The sequence below is a fragment of the Artemia sp. Qi Xiang Cuo genome, chromosome 20 (assembly GCF_049724085.1).
Source record: "Artemia sp. Qi Xiang Cuo chromosome 20, ASM4972408v1, whole genome shotgun sequence".
Lineage (NCBI taxonomy): Eukaryota > Metazoa > Arthropoda > Branchiopoda > Anostraca > Artemiidae > Artemia > Artemia sp. Qi Xiang Cuo.
Genome location: NC_142813.1, coordinates 29972592 through 29996952, shown reverse-complemented (window position 1 = coordinate 29996952; position 24361 = coordinate 29972592). Strand labels below are relative to the sequence as shown.

Here is a 24361-nt window from a genome sequence, read left to right as displayed (position 1 = left end):
GAATAGTTCGTAGTAACGAACCGTAAGTAAGGAAGGTACTGTTTTATTTAAATATGCAACATCATTTGATGGGCAAATTGGCCCAATAGTAACCGAAATCCTAACAATTCATTACTTTTAATGTTACCCATTATTTTGGAGGTGGCATAGATTCAAAAGAAGCGCAAAAGGATCCAAAATTTTAGTGTTTGCAGGAATTTTTGATCTGATGCACGGACGTACGCAGGGGGGGGGGGCCTCCGGCCCGCCCCCCCGAAATCTCACGATTTTTTTCATTTTCCCATAATTTTCTGATTTTTCTCACAGAATAATGGCTTTGAAGGATTTGGCCCCCCCCCGAAACAAATTGGGCCCCCCCCGAAACAAATTCCTGCGTACGTGCCTGATCTGATGCCCCCTGAGGGGCTATTGAAAATTTTACAATTTTTATTCTTAAGGTTATGGTTTCCGAGGGTAACTCCAGCTAGAGACATGCCCAGAAGGGTCTCTGTCCTCCCCCGTAAAATGTAAATTATCTCCAATTTCTGGGCACTTCTTTTTCAAATTAAATAAAAAAAAACAAGTTTTTTTAACTGAAAGTAAGGAACGACGTTAAAACTTAAAACGAACAGAAATTATTCCTTATATGAAAGGGGCTGTCCCCTCCTTAACGCCTCGCTCTTTACGCTAACGTTTTTCATTGTATAAAAAAAAATAGAGTTGTGAGAAAGGAAAATTTTAGCGTAATGAGCGAGGCATCAAGGAGGGGACATCCCCTGTCACATAAGGAATAATTTCTGTTAGTTTTAAGTTTTAACGTCGCTCCTTACTTTTAGTAAAAAAAAACTTGTTTTTTTATTCAATTCTCGAACGTTTTTGTATTGATGCAGGTTTTGATTTTCGCTCAACGTACTTGAATTATTAAAACAAATTTGTATATAAATTTACTTTTATTTGGTTAAATAGGTTTCTCAACACATGTTTAATTTTATTAATGAACGTTTTTATTAGTAATAAATGTACGTAACTTACGAATTAACTTACGTAACAAACTTCTATATTTATATATTTTTAATACGTAAATTAGAGGGTTCGCCCCTTATTCAATACCTTGCTCTTTAAGCTAAAGTTCGAATTTTGTTCCAATTCTTTAAAAATGACCCTTAATCAAAAATACCGTTATTTAGAATAAATAGCTCTTATGAAAGTACTAAAAAATCTTTGGCTTAAAGAGAGAGGTATTCACTAGGGGTTGAACCCAATCATATATGTAATATTTTCTGTTCGTTTAAAGTTTTGATGTTGCTGCTGCTGCAGCTGAAAAACTTGTTTTTTTTATATTTAATTTCTGATCTTTTTTTAAATAATGCTGGGAAGTCCGGCGTCCCCTTCATAGCAATGTTCCTTCCCCCATGAAAACTTCCTTCATGGAAAGATCCCACATAACCCCCAACAACCCCCCCCCCTACTACCAGAAAAAACCTCCCCTGAAAACGTCTGTATACTTCCCAATAACCAATACTATGTGTTAACATTGGTTAAAGTTCATAACTTTCAGCCCTCCCCCCGGGAACCTCGGGGTATTAAGTCATTCTAAAAGACATACTTACAATATTTTCGAACATGCTGAACAAAATGGCTATCTCAAAATTTTAATCGGGTGACTTTGGGAAAAAAATGAGCGTGGGAGGGGGCCTAGTTGCCCTCCATTTTTTTTGGTCACTTAAAAAGGGCATTATAAATTTTATTTTCCGTTCCAATGAGCCCTCCCACGATTTTCTTGGACCACTGGGTCGAAATGATCACCCCTGGGAAAAAAAAAAAAACAAAAAAAAAAAAACAAACAAAAACAAAAATAAAACCGCAACCGTGTTATTTCTTCTGGCAAAAAATGTAAAATTACAAATTTTTTTATATAGGAGCTTGAAACCTCTACATTAGGGTTCTCTGATACGCTGAATATGATGGTGTGATTTTCATTAAGGTTCTATAACTTTTAAGGGGTCTTTCCCCCTTTTTTCGAAAATCAGCCAAATTTTCTCAGGCGCGTAACTTTTGATGGATAAGATTAAACTTGATGAAACTTATATATTTTAAATCAGAATTAGAATCTGATTTTTTTATGTATGTATTGGTATCAAAATTCCGTTTTCTAGAGTTTCGGTTACCATTGAGCCGGGTCGCTCCGTACTTACAGTTCGTTACCACGAACTGTTTGATCACCGAACAATTTTTTTTTAACTCTCCCTCCTCCGAAATTTTATTATTGCTCCTCCCTGTGCCGGACTCCAATCCTGACGAAAGTTAAATGTTTGAACCATTGTAACAATTTAATTAGCTTTCATTTTTTTTTCAACATTATACTTACACTTACATATATTTACATTTTTAGGTTTTAAGCTTGGATTAAACGTACTAAATTTCGTTGTTTGCTAATTTTATATACTTTCTGTTACTCTCTGGTATTTTTTGTCTTTTGCCCCCTCCTCCCCCCAGAAAACTAATTAATCCACATATGTCTGTGCATTTCATTTGGGAATCATTTGAAGATCCACTTATGATATGTTATTCTCCTTCGTGCCATATCTTTCTGATATGAATAACACATTGACGTAAGCTGCTTTGAAATAGCTTTTTGAAAAAAAAACACGAAGTGCAAATTATACGAATGAACACCAATGTTTTTCTAGAATGCTCGGGAGCCCGTTTTCTCTGCAACGATGGAAAATGTATAGAATCCTTCCGGAAATGTGACAATAATTTTGACTGCCAGTCTGGTGAAGACGAAGACGATTGTCGTACGTATAATAATATTTTTATTTTTCTGTCTTTACCTATATTTTCTCATTTGAGTTTACCTTTTATTGCTTCGGATGATTTGCCCCCAATCACGCATTGCTCTCCCGGCCGAAAGCAGTGAATCAGGAGATCAGTACCTGCGCAACGCGGACCATTGTTCAGCATGCAAAAAAAAGATCTCTCTTGGGCTTTTTTTAGGTTATTAAATGCCATGTAGGATGTAAGGATGTCAATGCAGTTTATATCTTTACATAGGATGTCAAAGATGCAGTTTATCTTTTCTCAGACCACACAACCTAAAAAAAAAAAAATGGCAAATTATATGGAGGATACAACAAGCAATTGGGAAAATCGTTAACATAAAGAAAGAAAACGATCAAAAATGGGGTTTTTAAAGGCCAAACGAAAATACTGAAGAAACACACAAAGCGAATATTTCGAGAGAACAGCCGCCTCTCTTCTTCAGCGCGAAAAAAATAATATAAACTAGGAAATTGCCAAAGAAAAAAAAAAACCCAAAAACCAAACGCGGAAAGTTAACAAAGCCAATGAAAAAACCAGTCAAAGATTAAAAGATGAATAAAATTCAATAAAAGACAAAATTATACGAATTAAAATCAAATACCTGACAGCCATAAAGTGAGTCATTCGCCAATATCCGCGATTTGCACAAAATCCAAAAAATTCGGACCTGCCATCGGCGGATACCGACGAACAACGTTTCTTCAGTATTTTCGTTTGGCCTTTAAAAACCCCATTTTTGATCGTTTTCTTTCTTTATGTTATGGGAGGCCAATGTGGTTTAAGAAATTATCTTTGAAATTTGTTAAATCCTTGAAATATCAGGGGGAGCAGGGAGGACCAGATTTCCTCGCCCCTTCTGCCTTGCATGCATGTCTAGAAGCTTTGCCCACATTTAACGAACTCATAAATTTAGTACAACGATACACGTATGGTCAGAAGCAAAATAATCAGTAAATCGGTTCAGGTACACACAAGTAGAATGTTGTTCTGGAGAGAGGTAAATAGATAGGTAGGAGTACTACTTCGGAAAAATACCGCAAAGGGTAGTTGGATTCTGGGGTAAAGACAATAACGCATGGCAAACATTTGAGAATATTTTTGAAGGTGGACGGGGGAGGTTCAAATCGCCCACCCCTCCCCTGTTTTCGCATGGACCTGTCTTAACCAATATAAAATAATGAAGAAGAAAGATAAAGAAAAAAAATTAAACTAATAAATAACAAGCTGGATAATAAAAAAGAGACACGTGGCTGCTTTTCTCCGCAAATACTGCTCTATTAGTTTTTTATCCAGTTGAAGTTTGACGCCTTCCGCTGCTTTTATATGCCATAGCTCTGAATTAGTATTCCTAATCAATTTTTAAAACACATAAAAAGAAGGTGCGCCTTTGCGACACACAGAAAGTTAGATGTTACCTCAGCCTCGTTTGGACCGTTTTGATAAGAAATGAACTGGACTCTGTAAACAAGCGTTCTCTTTGAGATGACGCTAGGAATACTCTTTCAAGCTCACTTCTTTCAAGCAGTATACAAAAAAAGGAACTATGAAGCAGAATTAATGATCATTAAGAGGGTTTTCGCTTATTGCATCAGTTTTTATGTCTTGCTAGTTATGTTTGCTTGGCAGTCACGGAAATCATTTAGAATCCTCATTCTTTTTATGGGAAATAATCTGGTACATCTAATGATGTCCATGGCACTGTCTTAGACTTAATCGTTGTACATAGCCATGTGCTTGGAATCGAGATTCCTGGAAATGACGGCGAGACTTTAATGATACGGTAAATTAATGAATAATCAAATATAAAATTTTTTGTGAGTATTGTAATACATCAAAACCTATTTTGAATTAAAGACTAATATATTACATATATCTTTCACATCAGTGTACTGATAAAAAAAAGTGCTGCCGTAGCCGTTTTTCAGAAACCAGTAATCAGACCCAACACTCTGCTGTTGCCTGTAAACAGCCATAATCCTTCAATGTATTATTAGTATTTTTTTTCTTATCCCAGAGCCACTTCAAGATTATGGACGCCGCAGATTATTATAAAAAGGCTAATGCTCTTTTGATGGATATTAAATAAAAAAAAACAAGTTTTTTTTAACTGAAAGTAAGGAGAGACGTTAAAACTTAAAACGAAGATAAATTATTTCGTATATGAAAGGGGCTGCCCCCTCCTCAACGCCTCGCTCTTTACGCTACACATTCCGTATATGAAAGGGGCTGTCCCCTCCTCAACGCCTCGCTCTTTACGCTACAGTTTTTTATTGTTTAAAAAAATAGAGTTGTGAGAAAAAGTCAAACTTTAGCGTAAAGAGCGAGGCGTTGAGGAGGGGACAGCCCCTTTCATATACGGAATAATGTCTGTTCATTTTAAGCTTTAACGCCGCTCCTTACTTTCAGTTAAAAAAAACTTGTTTTTTTATATAATTTTTTAGCGTTTTTGAATTAATGCAGGTTTTAATTTTGGCTCACCGTACATGAATAATTAAAACCAAATTTGCATATTAATTTTACTTTTTTTGGTTAAATGGCTTTCTCGAACGTTGTTTAATTTTATTTACGAACATTTTTATTAGTAATAAACTAATTAACTATCGTAACGAACTTCTATATTCATATATTTTTAATACGTATATAAGGGGGTTCGCCCCCTAGTCAGTACCTCGCTCTTTACGGTAAAGTTTGAATTTTGTTCCAGCTCTTTAAAAATTACCCCTTAATCACAAAGGCCGTTAATTAGAATAAATAGCTCTTTTGAAAGCACTATAAAATCTTTGGCTTAAAGAGCGAGGTATTGACTAGGGGGCGAACCCAGTTATATACGTAATATTTTCTGTTCGTTTTAAGTTTTGATGTTGCTCATTACTTTCAGTTGAAAACTTATTTTTTTATTTAATTTCTGATCCTTTTTTAAATAATGCTGGGAAATCCGGCGCCCCCTTCATAGAAATGTCCCTTCCCCCATAAAAACTTCCTCTATGTAAAGATCCTCCCACGTACCACCCCCATTACCAGAAAAAATCCCCCCTGAAAACGTCTGTACACTTCCCAATGACCGATACTATATCTTAACATTGGGTATAGTTAATAACTTTCAGCCCTACCCCTGGGGGCTTTGGGGATTAAGTCATCCTAAAAGACATTGTTATCATATTTTCGACCATGCTGAACAAAATGGCTATCTCAAAATTTTGATTAGGTGACTTTGGGAAAAAATGAGCATGGGAGGGGGGCTATTTGCCCTCCATTTTTTTGGTCACTTAAAAAGGGCCCTATAGCTCTTAATTTCCAATCCAATGAGCCCTCCCACAATGTTCTAGGACCAATAGGTCGATACGTTCACCTCTGGGAAAAAAACAACAAAAAACAAATAAACACGCCTACCTGATCTTTCTTCTGGCAAAAATACAAAATTCCACATTTTTGCAGATAGGAGCTTGAAACCTGGACAGTAGGGTTCTCTGATATGCTGAATCTGATAGTGTGATTTTCATTAATGTTCTATAGCTTTTAGGTGGTCTTTCTCCCTTTTTTCGAAAATCAGCCAAACTTTCTCAGGTGCGTAACTTTTTATTGGTAGGACTAAACTTGATGAAACTTATATATTTGAAATCAACATTAAAATCTGATTCTTTTGATGTATCTATTGGTATCAAAATTCCGCGTTTTAGAGTTTCGGCTACTATTGAGCCGGGTCGCTCCTTACTTACAGTTCGTTACCACGAACTGCACGAACTGTTCGAAAAATACCTACAAAGAAATAAAACTGACCACACAGATAAATACACTCAGCAATTGAGAAGAAAACCGGAAACTTTAAAAGATAATAGACTAATTACCCCTCAAATGTACTGAAAATTCTACCCAGGTTGCTCTGCTCCCAAATTTTATGGTCTTCCCAAAATCCGTAGTAAGAAATCCGAGTATAGGACAGTTTTTGGCCACCATTTTCAAGCTTCTTTTAAGAGGCTTTATGAACCCCTTGTTCGCCTCTTTAACAAATTTTCTTTGTATTTTAGGTTCAGAGAGTGTTTTTTTTTCTAATTATGGGTTTACTGATGGAATCATTTCGTCTGATTATTTAGCAATTTTCTACATCGATTTCATTGAAACTTCTAGTGCCTTTTAAGAGTCAAAATTTATCGAGGGATACCTAACCCCCTCTCTTGTACTTTTTTTCTAACCAACCCCGTACTCTCAAAAGACATTCAATCAAAATTTTGAGATAGCCATTTTGTTCAAAATAGTCACAAGGTCAAATAAATATGTCTCTGGGGATGAAAAGACGTCCCACCAGGTCCCTTGCGCAAGGGTCATCTATATTGTAATTGTTTAAAAATATAATTTGTGGAAAGGGGGTAGGGACAATCTCAGGAATGACTAAGGGCATTAAGTTGACATTCTCAGGGAATATTGAGGGGTGTTGGTCTAAATCAAAAGACTCTGTTTGTATTTAGGTTGTTCAAAGGACGTATCTGCAAAATTTCAGAAACGACTAAGGGTATTAAGATGAAACTTTCAGGGAATACTGAGGACGATTTCGAACTAAATCAAAAGACAGTATGTGCATCCAAGTTCTCAAAAGATCATATCTGCAAAATATCAGGAACAGTTAAGGGTATTAAGTTGAAACTTTCAAGGCAATAAGCGTATCTACAATATCTCCCTAATGGCTAACGGTATTACGTTGGAACATTATGGGATTGTTAAGGGAGATGTTGAAATAAATCAAAAGACACCGAGTTCATCCAGGTTGTCAAAAGCTGTGTCTGCAGTATCTTTGGGAGTGGTTAAATCTATTAATTTGAAACCTTGTGGAAGGGGATGTTGAACTAAATCAAGACATACCATATGCCATAAGGACATGAGGAATGACTAAGGCTATCGCATTGAAACTTTGTGAAAATTTTAAGGGGGGTGTTGAAATAACTTAAAAGACGTTATGTGCATCCAGGTTATCAAAAGACTGTGTCTGCACGATCTCAGGAGCAGCTAAGTACATTAAGTCTAAACTTTCAGAGGATGTTCAGGAGGATGTTGAATTAAATCATAAGACGCTCTGTGCAGCCAGGTTGTTAAAAGGGCATATCTACAATAGCTCAGGAACTTCTAAGGGTATTCTATTGAAATTTTCAGAGCATGTTGAAGGGGATTTTGAACTCAATTAAAAGGCACTCTGTTCATCTAGGTAGTCAAAAGGGTGTATCTGCAGTGTATCAGGAACGCCTAAGGATATTTAAGTTGCAAATTTCAAGGAATGCTGAGGACGATGTGAATAAAGGTTGTCGAAATGCCGTACATGCAAGATCTCAGAAACAGCTTAGGATATTAAGCTGAAACTTTCAGGGCAAAGGACGTATCTACAATATCTCAGGGACGGCTAAGGGTATATCTTAAATTGTCGTGAACGGCTAAGGATATGAACTTTCGAGGAATGTTAGGGGGAACGTTGAAATAAATCGTAAAACATAACGTGCTTTCAAGTTGTGGAAAGGCCATATCTCCAATATCTCAGGGGTGGCTAAAGTCATTAAGTTGAAACCTTCAGGGAATGTCGAAGGGGGTGTTTAACTAATTTAAAGGACACAAGATGCTTCAGGTTATGGAAAGGGTGAATCTGTAAAATGACTGGAGTAGCTAAGTAAATTCAGTTAAAACATTCAGGAAATGTTGTGGAAAATGTTAGACATAATCAAAAAGCACTATGTGCATTCAGGTTGTCAAAACAGCGCATAAACTGTATCTTTAAAACGGCTAAGTGTATCAAGTTGAAAATTTTAGAGAATGTTGAGGGGGATGTTGAACTAAATAAAAAAGATGCTCTGTGTATTCAGGCTGTCAAAATGGTATGTGCAATACCTCCTTTTCCATAAGAATATAATATTTAGTACATTTTCCCATGATAATTATTTCAAGTGTACTATTTATGAAATACTGTTTTTTTTTCAATAGAGATATAATTTATTCACAAAAAAATCAACAAAAAAGCATGAAGCCCAGTAACCTGGGCTTGTATTGCCACTCCAAAAAAAAACAAACTTATATCCACTTACATCAGTGCATTCGGGTTCCCATTTCACAACAAAAAAAAAATATATAAACATATTAAACATATAGAAATACTTGAAAAAAAAAAAATAGAATCCATACACCTGCAGGCAATAATGCCTCAACTGCTCACGGCAGCCAGACCTTTCAGCAATATCCCTAATGGAAGATGGCGTCTGAGACCACAGCACCGAAAGAATATGACGAACAGAGAAAGCAGACCTCGCAAACACTTTAATCGGCATTCTATACATACCCACCGGTCTCGTTAAATGCCCATGGACATTAGCAGCTGTCTCAAACATATGACGAAGACCTATTGGAGAAATATTATTAATAATATCATACACTAATTTAAGCTTATAAAATAAGCATAACCCTGAAACACGGTAAAACACGGATTCGCGGATAAATATTTCTAACTGAGGCAAGTATATCGATTCTAAAAATAGCACGCACAGCTGAATTCTGGAGAACACGCAAAGTTTTCAGGTGAACATAAAATGTTCCAGACCAAACAGAACAACAGTATAGTAAATAAGGATGGACTAATGTAAAATATAAAAGACGTAAAACTTTTGGCGGAAACTGATGCTTTCGCTTCCTTATCATACCTATATTCCTTGCTACTTTCGACGATGTACTCTGTACATGTTCTGAAAAACTTAATGTTTCATCAATTATTACCCCTAGGATTTCACTGACTTCTGACGTCTTATTGTCGAGTCTTCTACTGTAAGCTCTTGCAACCAGGGGTAATATGAAGGGGATCTGCCCCAGACAACGAAGCCCGAAATCAAAGTCTGAATCAAAGTCTTAGGCCAAGAACCATTCCAAGCCCTTATTTCAAATTAATTGAATAATTATATTGAATACAATCAAAGTTAACGCTCAAATCCCCTTATGCAACTTCATTATTTAAATTAGAACCCAATATTTTAGTTCTTTACCGAAAAACTTAAAAAAACTGATCAAATGTTTTTTACATTAACCAACATAAAGTTATGGCAATCAAAGACGGAAAGAAATTACTTTTCAAAATACTTTCCGAAGAAGAAGTTTTCAATTAAAAGTAAATAGACATATTAAAACTTAAGACGAGCAAAATTAAAGTCATACGATAATTCAAACTTAAAACTAACAATGATTAGCCTACTGTCAAAGGATAAATGAAAATCACGAACAGTAATTAAAATAAATAATCACATAATAAATAAAGGTAACAGGTAAAAATATATATGAATAAATATATATGTCGTTAGTACTATATTAAAAATTAAATATTCTTTAAACATTTATATTATAATCCTAACCTTGAAAAAAAAACAAATATGCTAAATGAAATATTGAATCTTGAATTGCAAAGATTTTCAGGAATTAACATAATTATTTATCAAAGATTAGTTCTTTTCAGTCATCTTGATTATTATTCTAATTTTTGTTTTTGTTTATTTTTTGAAAAATTAAACCACACTGTTCAAAATACGTATAGCTTTCAATAAAACGCAAAGAGACAATAGCCTTCAGGAGGTTTACCGGCGGGGGGGGGGGGGCTGTAAACTAAATACTGCTTGTAGTAATCCCAGCCAATCTTCCTCTTCCTTATCTTTGCTGTAGAAGTATAAATAGCATATCTGTATCACCTTGAGTACGCAAAGTAATTGTCTACCCAGCATGATTCATAATTTCAGTTTCATTTTGGCGAAGGAAACTGAATTTGCTGCTTTTTTAAAAGACTGTTGCCTTACTTTTACTAGTGCTAGACTTCTACTTTTTGTGCTTTTTCTTTGATTTTATTTGCAATTTCTCTTTTTCTTCATTTTGTTATCAATCTTTCCCTTTAATCTCTTTTAAGTTTATTTAAATTATAACAAATGTGCATTTAACTATGTATAATATCTTTTTAGTCTAAAAACAGAAAAACAAAAGAATCTTTTGAAATGAAATATAAATTTTAATACTTCTCTCGAGCAGGAATAGCTTAGAAAATAGAAAACAAAGTTTCAGAAAAAGCTAAAGTGAAGCTAATGGATTTTTTAAGTAAAGGGTTGACTCCAAATTCCTTTTAGAGTCCCCGTAAAATATCTTTGTTCAATAATCTTAATGTTACTGTTTTTCGAATGTGTCTTGCATCCGGGGTAGATGCGTAGCTTTGCAACCATAACTATAAAGTTAAGGTTATAACTATAAAGGTAACTATATCCTTAACAGATATAATTTAACATGTTTTGTCTTAAGTTTTGATTGAACAAAAGAAGAACAATTCGATTGAACAATTTTTCATCAAGGACAGTGCAGATACTTCTGAAACTAAAAAGAACTTTACCTTTTAATATACTTGCTTGGTTTTTGCTATGTTAGACGTACTTGACTTTGGCTTTAGCGTAAAATTATTTTTAATGGCTTTGAATAATTAACATTGAATTACTATTTGGTTCGTTTTTCCTCTTGTCTTCTGTATTTTTCCGCTTTGCTCAAATTATTTTTGTAATTGAAGCGAAAACAAGAGTCTTAACACAAACTTAAAATTTAGAATAATTTGTCAAGAATCGATCATGACAACTAGTTCAATAAAAATGCACATATCTATTATTTTCTTGTAGTAATGTAGGAGTCCTTTAGAAATTACAGTTGTTCATAAGCTTTTTACTTAATTTTAAATTGTAAGCTTTATCCTGCTTTGGATATCAATCGTATTCTTTATTCCTGTTAATGGATTGAATAACCTTTATCCTTACAAGATAAAAGAGGCACCGAATAAGTTATTTTCGAAGTTAATTAGCCCCTTTAATGAGTAGTTATCGCATGTCTGTGTCTGACATTTAATTTTGCTTTGATTTGCCTCTTTTGTTATTGCTTCTCAATTTAAGTTTGCTTATTCTTCAATAGGTTGCAAACCAGATGAGTTCCAGTGTGATGGTACTAGGTGTATTAAAGCTATAAAGGTCTGTGATGGAGAAGTTGATTGCTTTGATAGCACAGATGAGCCAAGTTCATGTACCTCCCAACCTCAACCAGGTAATTGCAATAATAAATTGGAATTTTAGAGGTGTTTCAGACGCAATATATGGCAAACTAGATATATTGCTATTCAAAATTTCTTAACACATAGTGGAAACCAGGTTACAACTCCACTAGACTAGCTTAGTGTTTTGTCAGTAGAGAAGCAATATCAGAACAAAATAAGTTTACCAGAAGAATAAAAACTTATGTATCGCGCATTATGCAACACCTGGATTACTTAAGGCTCTATCAGTTTTATTCGAAATGTTATCTGAAGAATTTCGCCTCGTTACAGCGCCACTATCCTTAAATTTATTGCTGCTTTCTATACAGAATATGAGAGAACATTTCAGTATAAATAAAAAAAATAAGATTTTTCAACTGAAAGTAAGGAGCAACATTAAAACTTAAAACGAACAGAAATTATCGCGTATATGAGCGGGTTCACCCCCTAGTCAAAGCCTCGCTCTTTACGCTAAAGTTTGAATTTTGTTCCTATTCTTTAAAAGAATGACCCTTGAATCACAAAGGCCGTTTAATTAGAATATACAGTTTTTTCAAAGTACTAAAAAAAAATTTAGCGTAACGAGTGAGGTATTGACTAGGGGGGAAAACCCCTTCATATATGTGATAATTTCTGTTCGTTTTAAGTTTTAATGTTGCTCCTTACTTTCAGTTGAAAAAACTTGTTTTTATTATTTAATTTCTGATCGTTTTTTTAAATAGTGCTTGGAAATCCGGTGCCCCCTTCATAAAATTTTCCTTCTCCCATGAAAACATCACCTATGGAAATATCCTCCTACGTAATCCCCTCCCCCTCACTAAAAAAAAACCTCCTGAAAACGTCTGTATACTTCCCAATTACCAATACTATGTGTAAACAACGGGCAAAGTTCATAACTTGCAGTCATTCCCTGGGGGCTGTGGAGGATTAAGTCATCTTCAAAGACGTAGTAATTAGATTTTCGACTATGCTGAACAAAATGGCTATCTCAAAATTTTGATCGGTTTGACTTTGAGAAAAAATTAGCGTGGGAGGGGGCCTAGTTGACCTCCAATTTTTTTGGTCACTTAAAAAGAACACTATAGCTTTTAATTCCCGTTCGAATGAGCCCTCTCGCGATATTCTAGGACCACTGGATAAATACGATCACCCCTGGGAAAAACAAAAACAAGAAAAAAAAAACAAATAAACACGCATGCGTGATCTTTCTTCTGGTGAAAAATACAAAATTCCACATTTTTGTAGATATGAGCTTGAAACCTCTACAGTATGGTTTTCTGATACGCTGAATCTGATGGTGTAATTTTCATTAAGATTCTATGACTTTTAGGGGGTGTTTCCCCCTTTTTTCGAAAATAAGTCAAATTTTTTCAGGCTCGTAACTTTTGACGGGTAAGACTACACTTAATGAAACTTATATATTTGAAATCAGCATAAAAATCCGATTCTTTTGATTTATCTATTGTTATCAAAATTTCGTTTTTTAGAGTTTCGGTTACTTTAAGAGTCTAGTTTCAAAGAAGTTGACGCCATCGTGGCGTAGCGTTACTTCTCCTTGCTAGAATAGTTTTCAAGTAGCAAATATGAGAGAAAATATATGATTTTTAGTGTTGAATTCGATAATTTTGTTGTTGTGAAGAAGCGAGAACAGAATTTGTCGGGTGCTTCATTTCATGACAGCCTTTAAGAGGTCCAAGCTAAACGTATTTTAGGTTAGCTGTTGTTTTTGGATCATAGGTAGGCTAGAAAAAATTGAAAACTAATTAAAATTCTCAGCACGCAAGGCTCACGGGCTCCTTATTACAGTAAAAGTAAAATGGAGTGTGTTGAGAGTCTCTGTTTTTTTTGGGGGGGGGGGAGCAATTAAGGCATGCTACACCGAGAGGTGTCTGCTGAAATTCCATGGTTTATCTTTACCCCAAATTTCCCATATATCTGATATATTTTGTACTTTTATTCTTTTGACGCACCAGGAGTTGTCCAGTGAAAAGGAGGTGTCCGGAGGTGTCCAAGAAAACCCATGAAAACTCTAATTTGAGTTAGTCGCGCGATATTCACAGTATTTTAAGACTATTCCCAGGGTTATTAAAGAGTGACTACAAAAATTGAAATATTTCTTTACCTTTGCTTGCAAAAGATTGGCAGGGGAGACAGACAGACTAGACTGAGAGAAAGTCAGCTTTTGAGTTCCTTGTTTATATTTACTCTGTTAGTAATTCAACCAAACAATCTTTTATTCTCCTGAATCCCTTGTATAATCGGTTTTGAAACTAAAAAAACGCTTTTATTGTTTTAACAGTTTTTCAGTTTTTCTTTATATCTTCAATGATTGTCTATATTGTCATGACATAAGTATTTATACATTCTATAAAGATATTCGTTTATTTGAGCAGAGAATATATTAAATAACAATATAGTACAGTACAGAGGGGTAACACCCCTCTGACGCTTCCATCGCAACTAATCCTTACAGATTAGGGATTAGAAGAGGTAGGGAAGGACTTTAAAATTCGGACAATATATCACATAATTAAAATTCAATCTATCTTTAGCATATACAAAATACTCTTTGACATGCTCCCTCATTTACAAGGTTCCATTTCGAAAGAGCAGAACGTCGTGCGTTTTTATCTGCGACGGCTTCAGGGTTAAGCTGCAGAGTGGACCTTTCTGGGCCGACTGCGAGGGCCATATGTAAGGGTTGAAAGCCTGAGCTGCTAAAATTAGCCACGAGGGGGGAATACCCGAGGACTCGGAAAGAAAAGTCAACACATTATGAGAGAAAGCAATATAGAAATCTTAAATAAGAATCGGATACAAGAAAAATTTCATTTTTTGGGTTTCCATTACTGCACAAATTTTCATTTTGTGGTTTTCTACTACTGAATATCTAGGATTCTTATTAATTTTTTTTTTTGGATTTTATTAACACTGATATTGCAAAAAAAACAACAACACTTTGTTGAATAACTGACGTCTGAAAAAACGTTTTTGAAGTGAAACGCTTTTTGTGAAAACGAGCAAATCGGTTAGAAAGTCCAATAAATGGGTTCTATATGCATAGAAGTATAGAAAAAATTCATATGAGGATTTTGTATGTGGCATATGACATTACCTGGATTTTTGTTTCAAACCATACGAATTAATCATTTTATTCCTATTCTTTCCACCTCTCTCTTTTTTTTTCTGTAGACCTATAACTGTTCTTTAACTGTCATTATTACAGTCTGTGAACCTGGCGAATTCCGATGTGGTAATGGTAGTTGCATTAAAGTCAGAAGCCGCTGTGACGGAAAAGTAGATTGCCCTGCCGACGATGAAGACGAAATAGGTTGTCGTAAGTACCCATTTTGACGAGCTTAAACTTAGTTTTCGTATTTGATTAGGCATTTATGATTTACAACTGTACTCTGAGCCGAATCGTTAACCATGTCCGCTGTTCATGCGCTGAAGCTTTTACCACTGGCAATTTTCATTTTCAGAAAAATCAGGAGGACACCATCCAATGACCATCACATTTGATGCTACAATATTCTGTAATTATGACTATATGGACTGTCAATAATTAAGTTCCAATGCTCTAAATTTTCATTGCATCCTACTATATAAGCTACGACCTAAATTATCCAAGCTCGAGCTTTATGTGTCGGGATCCAAATCTAAGTTAAATCATCACTGACCATTTAACTCTCCAATTTCGTTATTTTGCTTTTATTAAACGCATCTTAAGTCCTATTTCTGCCCTCTTGCTCCCTAATGCATCTAATTACAGTTTAATTCACAACTTTTTGGTAATAAACGTCCTCTTTTCTTTAAATTTTCCTTCTCGGCAATTTTCCTTATCGGCAATTCTTACTCGTGTTGCTAAACATTTGGAAATGTAATATTTGCCCTCATAAGGTTAAGTTTCAATTTCCTATGTTTAAGAACGCCTTAATCCTCAACAAAGCATTTGATTCAACAAAAACTAACGGATTTTTAAACATTGTTTCACTCTAATTCCTTTTCCTTATCATGGAAAGGAAAATGTCTTTGGTTTTCCAGAGATGCAACTAAATTATCAAGACTAAAAGTTATCTGGAGTTCCCTTAAATGAATCCTTCTCCCAAAATTTCCTTACTATCCCAAGATTGTCTCTTTCCAATAATTGAGATGGAAACCATCTTTTCTGGTTTATCATATTTGTCTTATAGATTTTTTTTATTCTAGAATTTTCTTTTGAAGCTTCAGATTGTATGTCTCTTGTACTATCAGAGCCCATACACAATAATTTAGGCTAAGAGCATAATGATTTAAGGGTTATAGGTTTGTTCGGATTTTGGTCTTCCTAAAAACATAGATTAGTCAATGTATTTTAATTCTTTCAAAATCCGGTCTTAAATTTGTAAGGGTAGCTAGACTTCAAACTTGGAAGGAGACAAAGTTAATTTAAGGAACGTGGTCCAAGTTCCTTAAAGTAACTTTATCTCCTTTCATGTTCTAAGTCTAGTTCTTCCAAGTATGTCCTTCCAAGTCTAGCTACTCTTACAAATGTTTGGCGTTACGTGTAACATACGGACATGTGGAACGCCCGAACACTGGTCTTGATTCATCATGATCCACTGTATGTTGAGTTAAGTTTTTTAATATTCTGTAAAGAAAAGGTTTACACCATGGTTTGAAGCTTATTTTCTTTACTTTAGCATCTTTTGGCACTTATTTGGGATACTAGGATCAAGCAGTTTGACTTTCTCACAACTCTATTTTTTAAACAATAAAAAACTTTAGCGTAAAGAGCGAGGCATTGAGGAGGGGGCGGCCCCTTTCATATACAGACTAATTTCTGTTCGTTTTAAATTTTAACGTCGCTCCTTACTTTCAGTTTAAAAAAAAACTTGTTTTTTTTTTATTTAATTACAATTGAAACCCACTAATAATGTTCGGCCTCAGACAGCTTTGTGCTGCAGTCAGTTGTTAGTAGTAGTAGTATTGGTAGTAAATAACAACACGTAAGAGAATATAACTCTGCTGTGGGTTACTAATCCCCCATAGTTAGATGAAATCATTTCTGAGAATCAAAGGTTCGTCGGCACCAATAGTTGGCTGATAAGACTCCTGTAAATCTATGAATTAATTTTGATCCATCAATTACTTTAAAAAATTGAATAATTCAACCTGACGGTAAAATTAAAAGAATACTCAAAAGAAATGTTTTTACATCATAGAATATATTTTATAAGTATGCACTTAGATTATTAAACGAAAGCTCTTGGATTTTCATTATTTAATGTATAGTCACGTTATGCATAAAATGGTTTTGAAGGAATTCAAATTCTTGTAATTTTCCTACTATCCATCAAAAAACGTTGATTTTACCTAAATTAATTGGCAGTGTTCAATACTGGCGTGGGATTGCAGTTACAGCTTGGTAATTACAACACTGCGTAATTATAGGGAAATTCAAGAAATGTATTTACTTGGTAGGCCTATATCAAAATATTTGTTACACATAAGGTTTATTGTTATAAACACATAAATAAAATATAGAAAATAAACACATACATAAGTTCAAATTGTTTACAGAGATGTATTCAGGAGTTTTGTCAGGACGGAGGGTCTAAGGGTTTTCACCTACATTTTCAAGACCAGTTTACGAGTCAGAAAAATATTTTTTTTAATTTTTAGCAAAACTTCCCTTTTTATCTGAATTTTTACAACTCATTTACGAGTAGGAGAAATATTTAGGTCGGAGAGATTCAAACCCAGTATATCGCCTCTCCCCTGAATACTGCCTTGATTATGTAATATTTTTGGTATTTCACCGGATCTTCAAAATTAGATGTGCAGCAGTGTTAACCAATATAGTTTTGATTTATGCCAGAATCGCTTTGGTAAAAAGGCTGCTAATTACAAGAGAAATGTTCTGGCAAAGGATTCCTCATAAACTCTGCCTACGAAGAAATTTAAACCGCCAAATTCAACCCACGCAACATTCATTTTTTTAAACTCAGCCCGGCCAACTTAAAGGTGGATGGGAATTAAAATGTTGCTCTTTGAGATAGTGTCATGATTAATATAGGTATTTAAAAGGGGAAACAAGTTGCAAGATTAGTAAGAATGTTATCTGACCACTAATAAAAATATCAGGTTGTACTCCAAGTTACCAACTATAATTAATATGTAAACATCTTTTTATTCTGTTTGACAAAGTCGAAAAAGCTAATCACCATAAAACCGTGAAGAATGCTTTGTCGGGTTGGTTACCAATTGCGAGATTTAATAAAAAACCTACAACGTTTAGTGTTATTCATACGAAAAAAGGAGATTCTCAATATAAACCACCTGCATATCAAGTTACCATCTGTGTTTTGGCATGACTTTAACTGTCTGTTCCAGAAATTAGTATTCATGCAATTGTTCCTTCTTTTTTATTTGCAACGGTGTGTATTTTTTTCCAGTGCCCTGTATATTCGTTTCTCTCTCATTTTATTTTATTCATTATACCAAATACATAAAGTTAAGAAACTTTTATTAACAAACATAAGTTGTTTGAAATAGGAAATAAAACGAAAAATAATGCACCGCATTGGAACACAAGCCCCTGCGGTGACAGAAAGCATTTGTAGTCTGCATTTCACTCACTTTCAGCGGATTCAAACTCCAACAGAGATTGTGCTACTGGTTTCCAAAGGTTTTTTTTTCCAGAGGTGACATGAAAAAAAGGACATATTGGCAGCAATTATAGTGTAGAACCTTCAAGACCTTACCCGGATTTTGGCTGACATTTTAGAACAGATTAAAAAGTATTTATCATGGTTACTCCTTTTCCTCTAACTGACTTTCTCCTTCGCTGTCCTTTTATTTCAATTTTTTCTTTCTGAAGAAAGTAAAAAAAAAAATTGCATGCAAAATTTGACTCTGATGTACATTAAAGAAACATATAAAAAGCACTTATTTTTTCTTATTTCAGCCTGTTCTTCAAACCAATGGCAGTGTGATTTTGGAGAATGTATTGAATACTCACGGAAATGTAATGGCAAAATTGACTGTCCAAATGACGACTCTGATGAAAGCCTTTGTCCTGGTAAGAAGCTCATTTGTAGTTTAAGTCGTATTTAAATCTGCGAGTTTCAATCGAGTTTGCATAATAGTTGAAGTATCTATTAGCTAAGTATTCTTAACATAAATAATTATCAAAATTAGTAGTTTTTTTCATCGAGCATTAATTGTGTACTTTGGAGATTACATGGACCCCTGGAACCACCAGAGAAAGAGCCGTAAGCTATGACAATCGCCCATTGTTTACATATAGTATTTGTTATAAGGTAGTATATCGACATGTTTCAGTTAGGTGGGGATTTTATGAAGATGGATTTTCTACGAGGGGAATTTTCCATTGGAATGGAAGTTTCCGGAGGTTAACTTTTCCAGGGGAAATTTTACACGGGGAGAATTTTCCAGAATTCGTATACGAAATTCGTTTTATTCGTCTTACCTTCTCATTGGTAACCCCATTTTACATGTGGAGATGCTTTGGGGGAATTTTCCGGGGAAATTTTCAGCAGAGTTGGAATTCTCTGGGGGATTTTTACGTGGTGGTGGGGATTTGTGAAGTATGGTGTATTTCTCTAAAGAGATACCGTCTTATTGGTCCCCAGTGGGGGGTGATCAAGTCTCCACGAGGACAAGACCTTGGGTAGCGTGGTAGGCAGGATTCGTATCTACTCAAGATGTAGCTAAAACTACTTTAATGAACTAATCGACAAAATACAATACTAGAGTACACTCGTGAACAGTCTTCTTTAAGCCGTAGAGAATCTGAGCTATAGTCAACTTGCACCGGCTGGCACCGTTGATTTGGAAGTGGCTGCTACACTTTCCAAGCTCGCCGTCTATAGTTGGCTAGTGGAGGTTACTGGAACTCTCCGACGGCAGTTGATGTGGAGGTTATTGTTAAACTCTCCCAGTGCACCGTATATTATAGAAAGGTGGAGGTTGCTCGAACTCTCCCAGCGGTGTTCCTCTAACCACTTGTCACTGTTGGTTCTCAAAGCAGAACTGTCCACAAGTTGTCTTTTCCCGCTTGTGATCTTCCAAGGCCCAGAAATAGAAGTCTGATTCCATGACCTCCAAAGTATCCTCTAATTGGCTGTTAGATTTTTAGCCGTGTGATCCACTACCTTGAATAAACAAGAAAGCAGAAACAAGCACATCAAACAGCACATACCCAAATATGCTCTTGAAGGGGAACATGCATTAAATACAAAAAATATACCCTTAACGTAATAAAACACTAAATACAAGAAATACACTTATATCTAACTTGCGTAAGCCTAGCAACAATCTTTACATTTCTCCCCCCTCCTTTATTGAAAAAAAAACCATTTTTATTACTTTTTTTTTTCATACGTTTTAAATTAATTTTTATTCCTTCCCTAAACTACATTTGTTATTATTCATTGTCCCCTTGTTCAACTTCTAAAACCATGTTTTTTCATTTCTCTATAATCAATCTACAATTTCCTTAATTTGAGGAGAATCACCATGAAAATTCCGATAAGGATTAGAAAAATTAACGTGCCGCCAGTCATGATCCCAATACTCATGGACTGTGCTGATTCAATTTTTCTGTGTAATTTTGTTTTGCTCAAAATAGATTTTAGGCTATTTATGCCTTTTCAGAATACATCTCTCTCTCGAGAAAGCTATGAATTTTTTTGAAGTCTAATGATTCGAAATCAAAATTAAGTTTTGTAGCATTGAAAAGAATTTTATTATGAGCAAATTTAGTCAAGTTGACCTCTGTTTTGCCTTCATACAATTCTGGAACGGAGAATTTTTCATGGGCAAGGGAACATACGTCTTTTAGTTGAACAAGGACGGATCCTACAATTTCTAATCGTTGTTGCTCCCTTAATCCTTGGCATATGACAAGAATGTTCAATTTAGTTGAAATTGGTGTAACAATTAAGAAGTGAGTTTTTCCAACAGGGGTTATAAGAGGATTATGAACTTTTCGTATATTAATATCGCATTCATTTTGAATGATTTCTTGGTTATTTGTGAAGCAACCGAAGGAACAGTCAAGAAGCGTGCTGTGACGTATAACTATTCTGTCTTTGCAAATTAACCTTTTTGCATTATAATTACAAGAGTTTATGAAGTTTTAATTTTTCCAAAAATACATTTTTTCTTCTTGATATACTCCAAAGTTTGGGGAACTTGGTATGAGGGAATGAAATAATTTAGTATCATTGGGAGGATAGTGAATGCTTAAAACTTCAAAAAGTTGATAGCGTTCTGATCTTTTAATTAAATCTAACGAACACGAAACTATCATTGATATAGTGTCACTCACGATACTGCATTCAGTGTTTTTATATAATTCTAAAAGACCGCTATTTTTAAAATCTACTGCTAGTGTAGTGTCATAGGGTAAATTTTCTTCAATCCTTGTAAGAACGTCGTTGATATACACAGGGTCCAGGATTTCAATCGGAAAATTACGCATTTCTGCTTGAATAACAGAATTTAGCACTTTATTTAGATAAGAACTCAACATTTTAATTTTCTTCAAACAATTCAAAACTTGAAAATCGATTTTATATTTTACGAGGTCTAGAGTCGTAAATGAAAGAAGTATGTCTTGTTGGATTTGTTTTAAGGCATTCTCTACAATTTCAAAGGTAAGATTTTTTTTGTATTACCATTTGATTCTGAATATCACTAAATATTGAGACTGATTTCTCTATTATTTGAAAGTTTCTCTCCTCTCTTACTTCCAATTCCTGTATTCTCGATAGAAGATTATCAATTTGGTCATCAGTGGCAGTTCCTGCGATATTATTCAGAAATGGCCCATACATGTTAATAGACTACGTATTTTTCGATTTTTCTTATTTATATTTGTTAAAGAAAACCAGAGTTTTATATTCTTGTGGAGACTTTCAATTTCAATGTTAAGAACGAGAATGTTTTTATTCAAGTGCTGCCTGATATCTTTTTCTATTGCGTCTATAGATATGTTGTTACGTCCATTGGTAAGTTTCTTCTCCCATAGGCTATTATTAAATGTAACTTTTTGCAGCTGATCAATGAAATTCAGCAGTTTGTCAGAAGTCTCTTTTAGATCTTTTATGTTAGTAAACCAAATTATTTTGTGTGAACCAGTCACTGGGTAAATATCTCTCAAATATCGAAACAGTAATTTATCTCGTATACTTATCTCGCTTGTGTCGTCCTTCAAGTAACTATGACTTTCGTGAAAACATAACAGTAGAATAGTGACCCAATTCATATTTATTGCTTGTACTTGATCTGAAAAAATTGGAATTTGGTCAGGGAAGAAGATTTATTGAATTGTGTCGTGACTTGAGACCCTTCAGTTAGACTTTGATTATTGTAAAGATGACTTCAGAATGTTTTGTCATTTAGATTCTGACTAAAGCTGGTGGGGATATTGACATAGGTCATATACATACAACTTTGCCGACTCGGCTTTTAAGACAAGCTAGATTCTATGTTTACAGTAAAACAAGCTGTGTTAAAACAAGTTCAGATAGCGAGAAAGGTATCTCAAGTTCCCCAGTTGATACCTCGTCAACATTGAACAATTCATTTTTGAATATGTCGTCATCATCAAAGGAGAGCGAAACTTCAGCAATAACTTCTGCAAACTCTTCGAGTGGACAGGATAAGAGGAAAAAAAACTGAATTGTGGGATAAAAACATTGCGAAGAGTAATTAAAGGCATTAAACCATGAAGGAAACACAAGAATTAATTTCTGGTAAGACCTATGATTATTTAGTTTCATTATTATTACTGAAAACCCGCTTGAAACGGCATAGTTTGGCGTTTCTTACGCAAGGATCGTCTTGGTTGGGGTGTAAAAAGGGATTCTTCTGGAACTTCGATTGTCCCATTTTCTTTGCTATCATTTCTTTCAGTAGAATTTGTTTCCTGCTCTTGCGTGATTACCCTGAATCCTTCTTGAGCGGGAGATTTCTTCACACCCTCCTCTCGGATTTCTCGATTATCGGTATCTCTATCAGTTGTATTTGCAGAATTTTCCAAACTAGCTGTACTCAACCTTAAGCAAGTCCTTGGTGATACCTTGTCTTCTGGAGTGGTTTCCTCATTATTTAATTCTCCCAATTTTTTTTTCGTATTTGCTCCGGAAGGCTGTAGAATAAATTTTCCGATAATAGTGACCTTTGACAACCGGTGTCAATAAATGCTAAAATTTTAATAGATTCGCACAATATTACATCATACATAAATGGAAATGAGACACAGTTGGTTGATTCTGGTATACTCAAGTAACAAATTTGTGAATCAGAACGATTCACAGAAGAAATGTTATTTATTAGAGGACTTCGCATAAGGTTCGACTCGGCCTCCGGTAAAGTCGAATTATTTAGTTTTTTTTGGTTTCCTTGTGGTAGATTTATAGGCGCTGGGGCTAAGCAAAATTTTGACAGCTAGTGGAGGTTACTGGAACTCTCCGACGGCAGTTGATGTGGAGGTTATTGTTAAACTCTCCCAGCGCACCGTATATTATAGAAAGGTGGAGGTTGCTCGAACTCTCCCAGCGGTGTTCCTCTAACCACTTGTCACTGTTGGTTCTCAAAGCAGAACTGTCCACAAGTTGTCTTTTCCCCTTCTTATCTTCCAAGGCCCAGGCATAGAATTCTGGTTCCATGACCCCCAAAGTATCCTCTAATTGGCTGGTAAATTTTTAGCCATGTGATCCACTGCCTTGAATAGAAAAGAAAGCAGAAACAAGTACATAAAACAACACATACCCAAATACACCCTTGAAGTGGAACATTCACTAAATACCAAAAATATACTCTTAAGGTAATAAAACGCTAAATAAAGGAAATACACTTATATCTAACTTGCGTAAGCCACGCAACAATATTTACACATACTCCACGGGAGAAAATATCCTCGGAGGAATTATCGCCCGAGGAGTTTCTTCTGGTATTATCACCAGTAGAAATTCTCCATGGCAAAATTTTCTGTGGGATAAACTTTCCATCGGTGGGGGGGGGGGGGTATTTCTGGGAAATATTTTCACACAGGGAAGACTCCCCTATGACCTTAAAAAGGATCAGAAATTAAATAAAAACAAATCTTTCTTCAAATGAAAGTATGCTAAGGATTATTTTTCAAGTGGAATCGTAAGCAAGGAACTTTCTGGGGGGTATTCGCAGCGAGGGTAGAATTGTCCAGGGGTGATTTGCCGGCAAAATATTTTAGTGAGAGGAACTTTCTATGGATGCTTTTTTTGTGGGGGGGGGAGATTTTCAACGGAGGGGGTGGATTTTGTGGGTAATTTAAAAACGATCAGAAAGTGAATAAAAAAAAGTTTGTTAAGGGGCCGTGTAATTAGAGTCACAACCTTTTTAAAAGTTCTTAAATAACTTTAGCGTGAAAAGGGGTTTTTTAACTGATAACTGATAAGGGTTTTTATTTAAATCAAACAAATAAATAAATCAACCACAAATAAATAA

The 24361-nt window shown here is 34.9% G+C and overlaps 1 protein-coding gene across 1 annotated transcript in view; it reads left to right on the top strand.

The window, feature by feature from the left end:
- Positions 1-24361, top strand: part of trol (terribly reduced optic lobes) — a 369703-nt gene that overhangs the window by 65956 nt on the left and 279386 nt on the right. Inside the window, exons 10-13 of the mRNA XM_089106068.1 lie at positions 2670-2777; positions 11746-11874; positions 15090-15200; positions 18813-18926. Coding sequence (XP_088962194.1) covers positions 2670-2777; positions 11746-11874; positions 15090-15200; positions 18813-18926 — 462 coding nt within the window. The remainder of the gene's footprint in view (positions 1-2669; positions 2778-11745; positions 11875-15089; positions 15201-18812; positions 18927-24361) is intronic.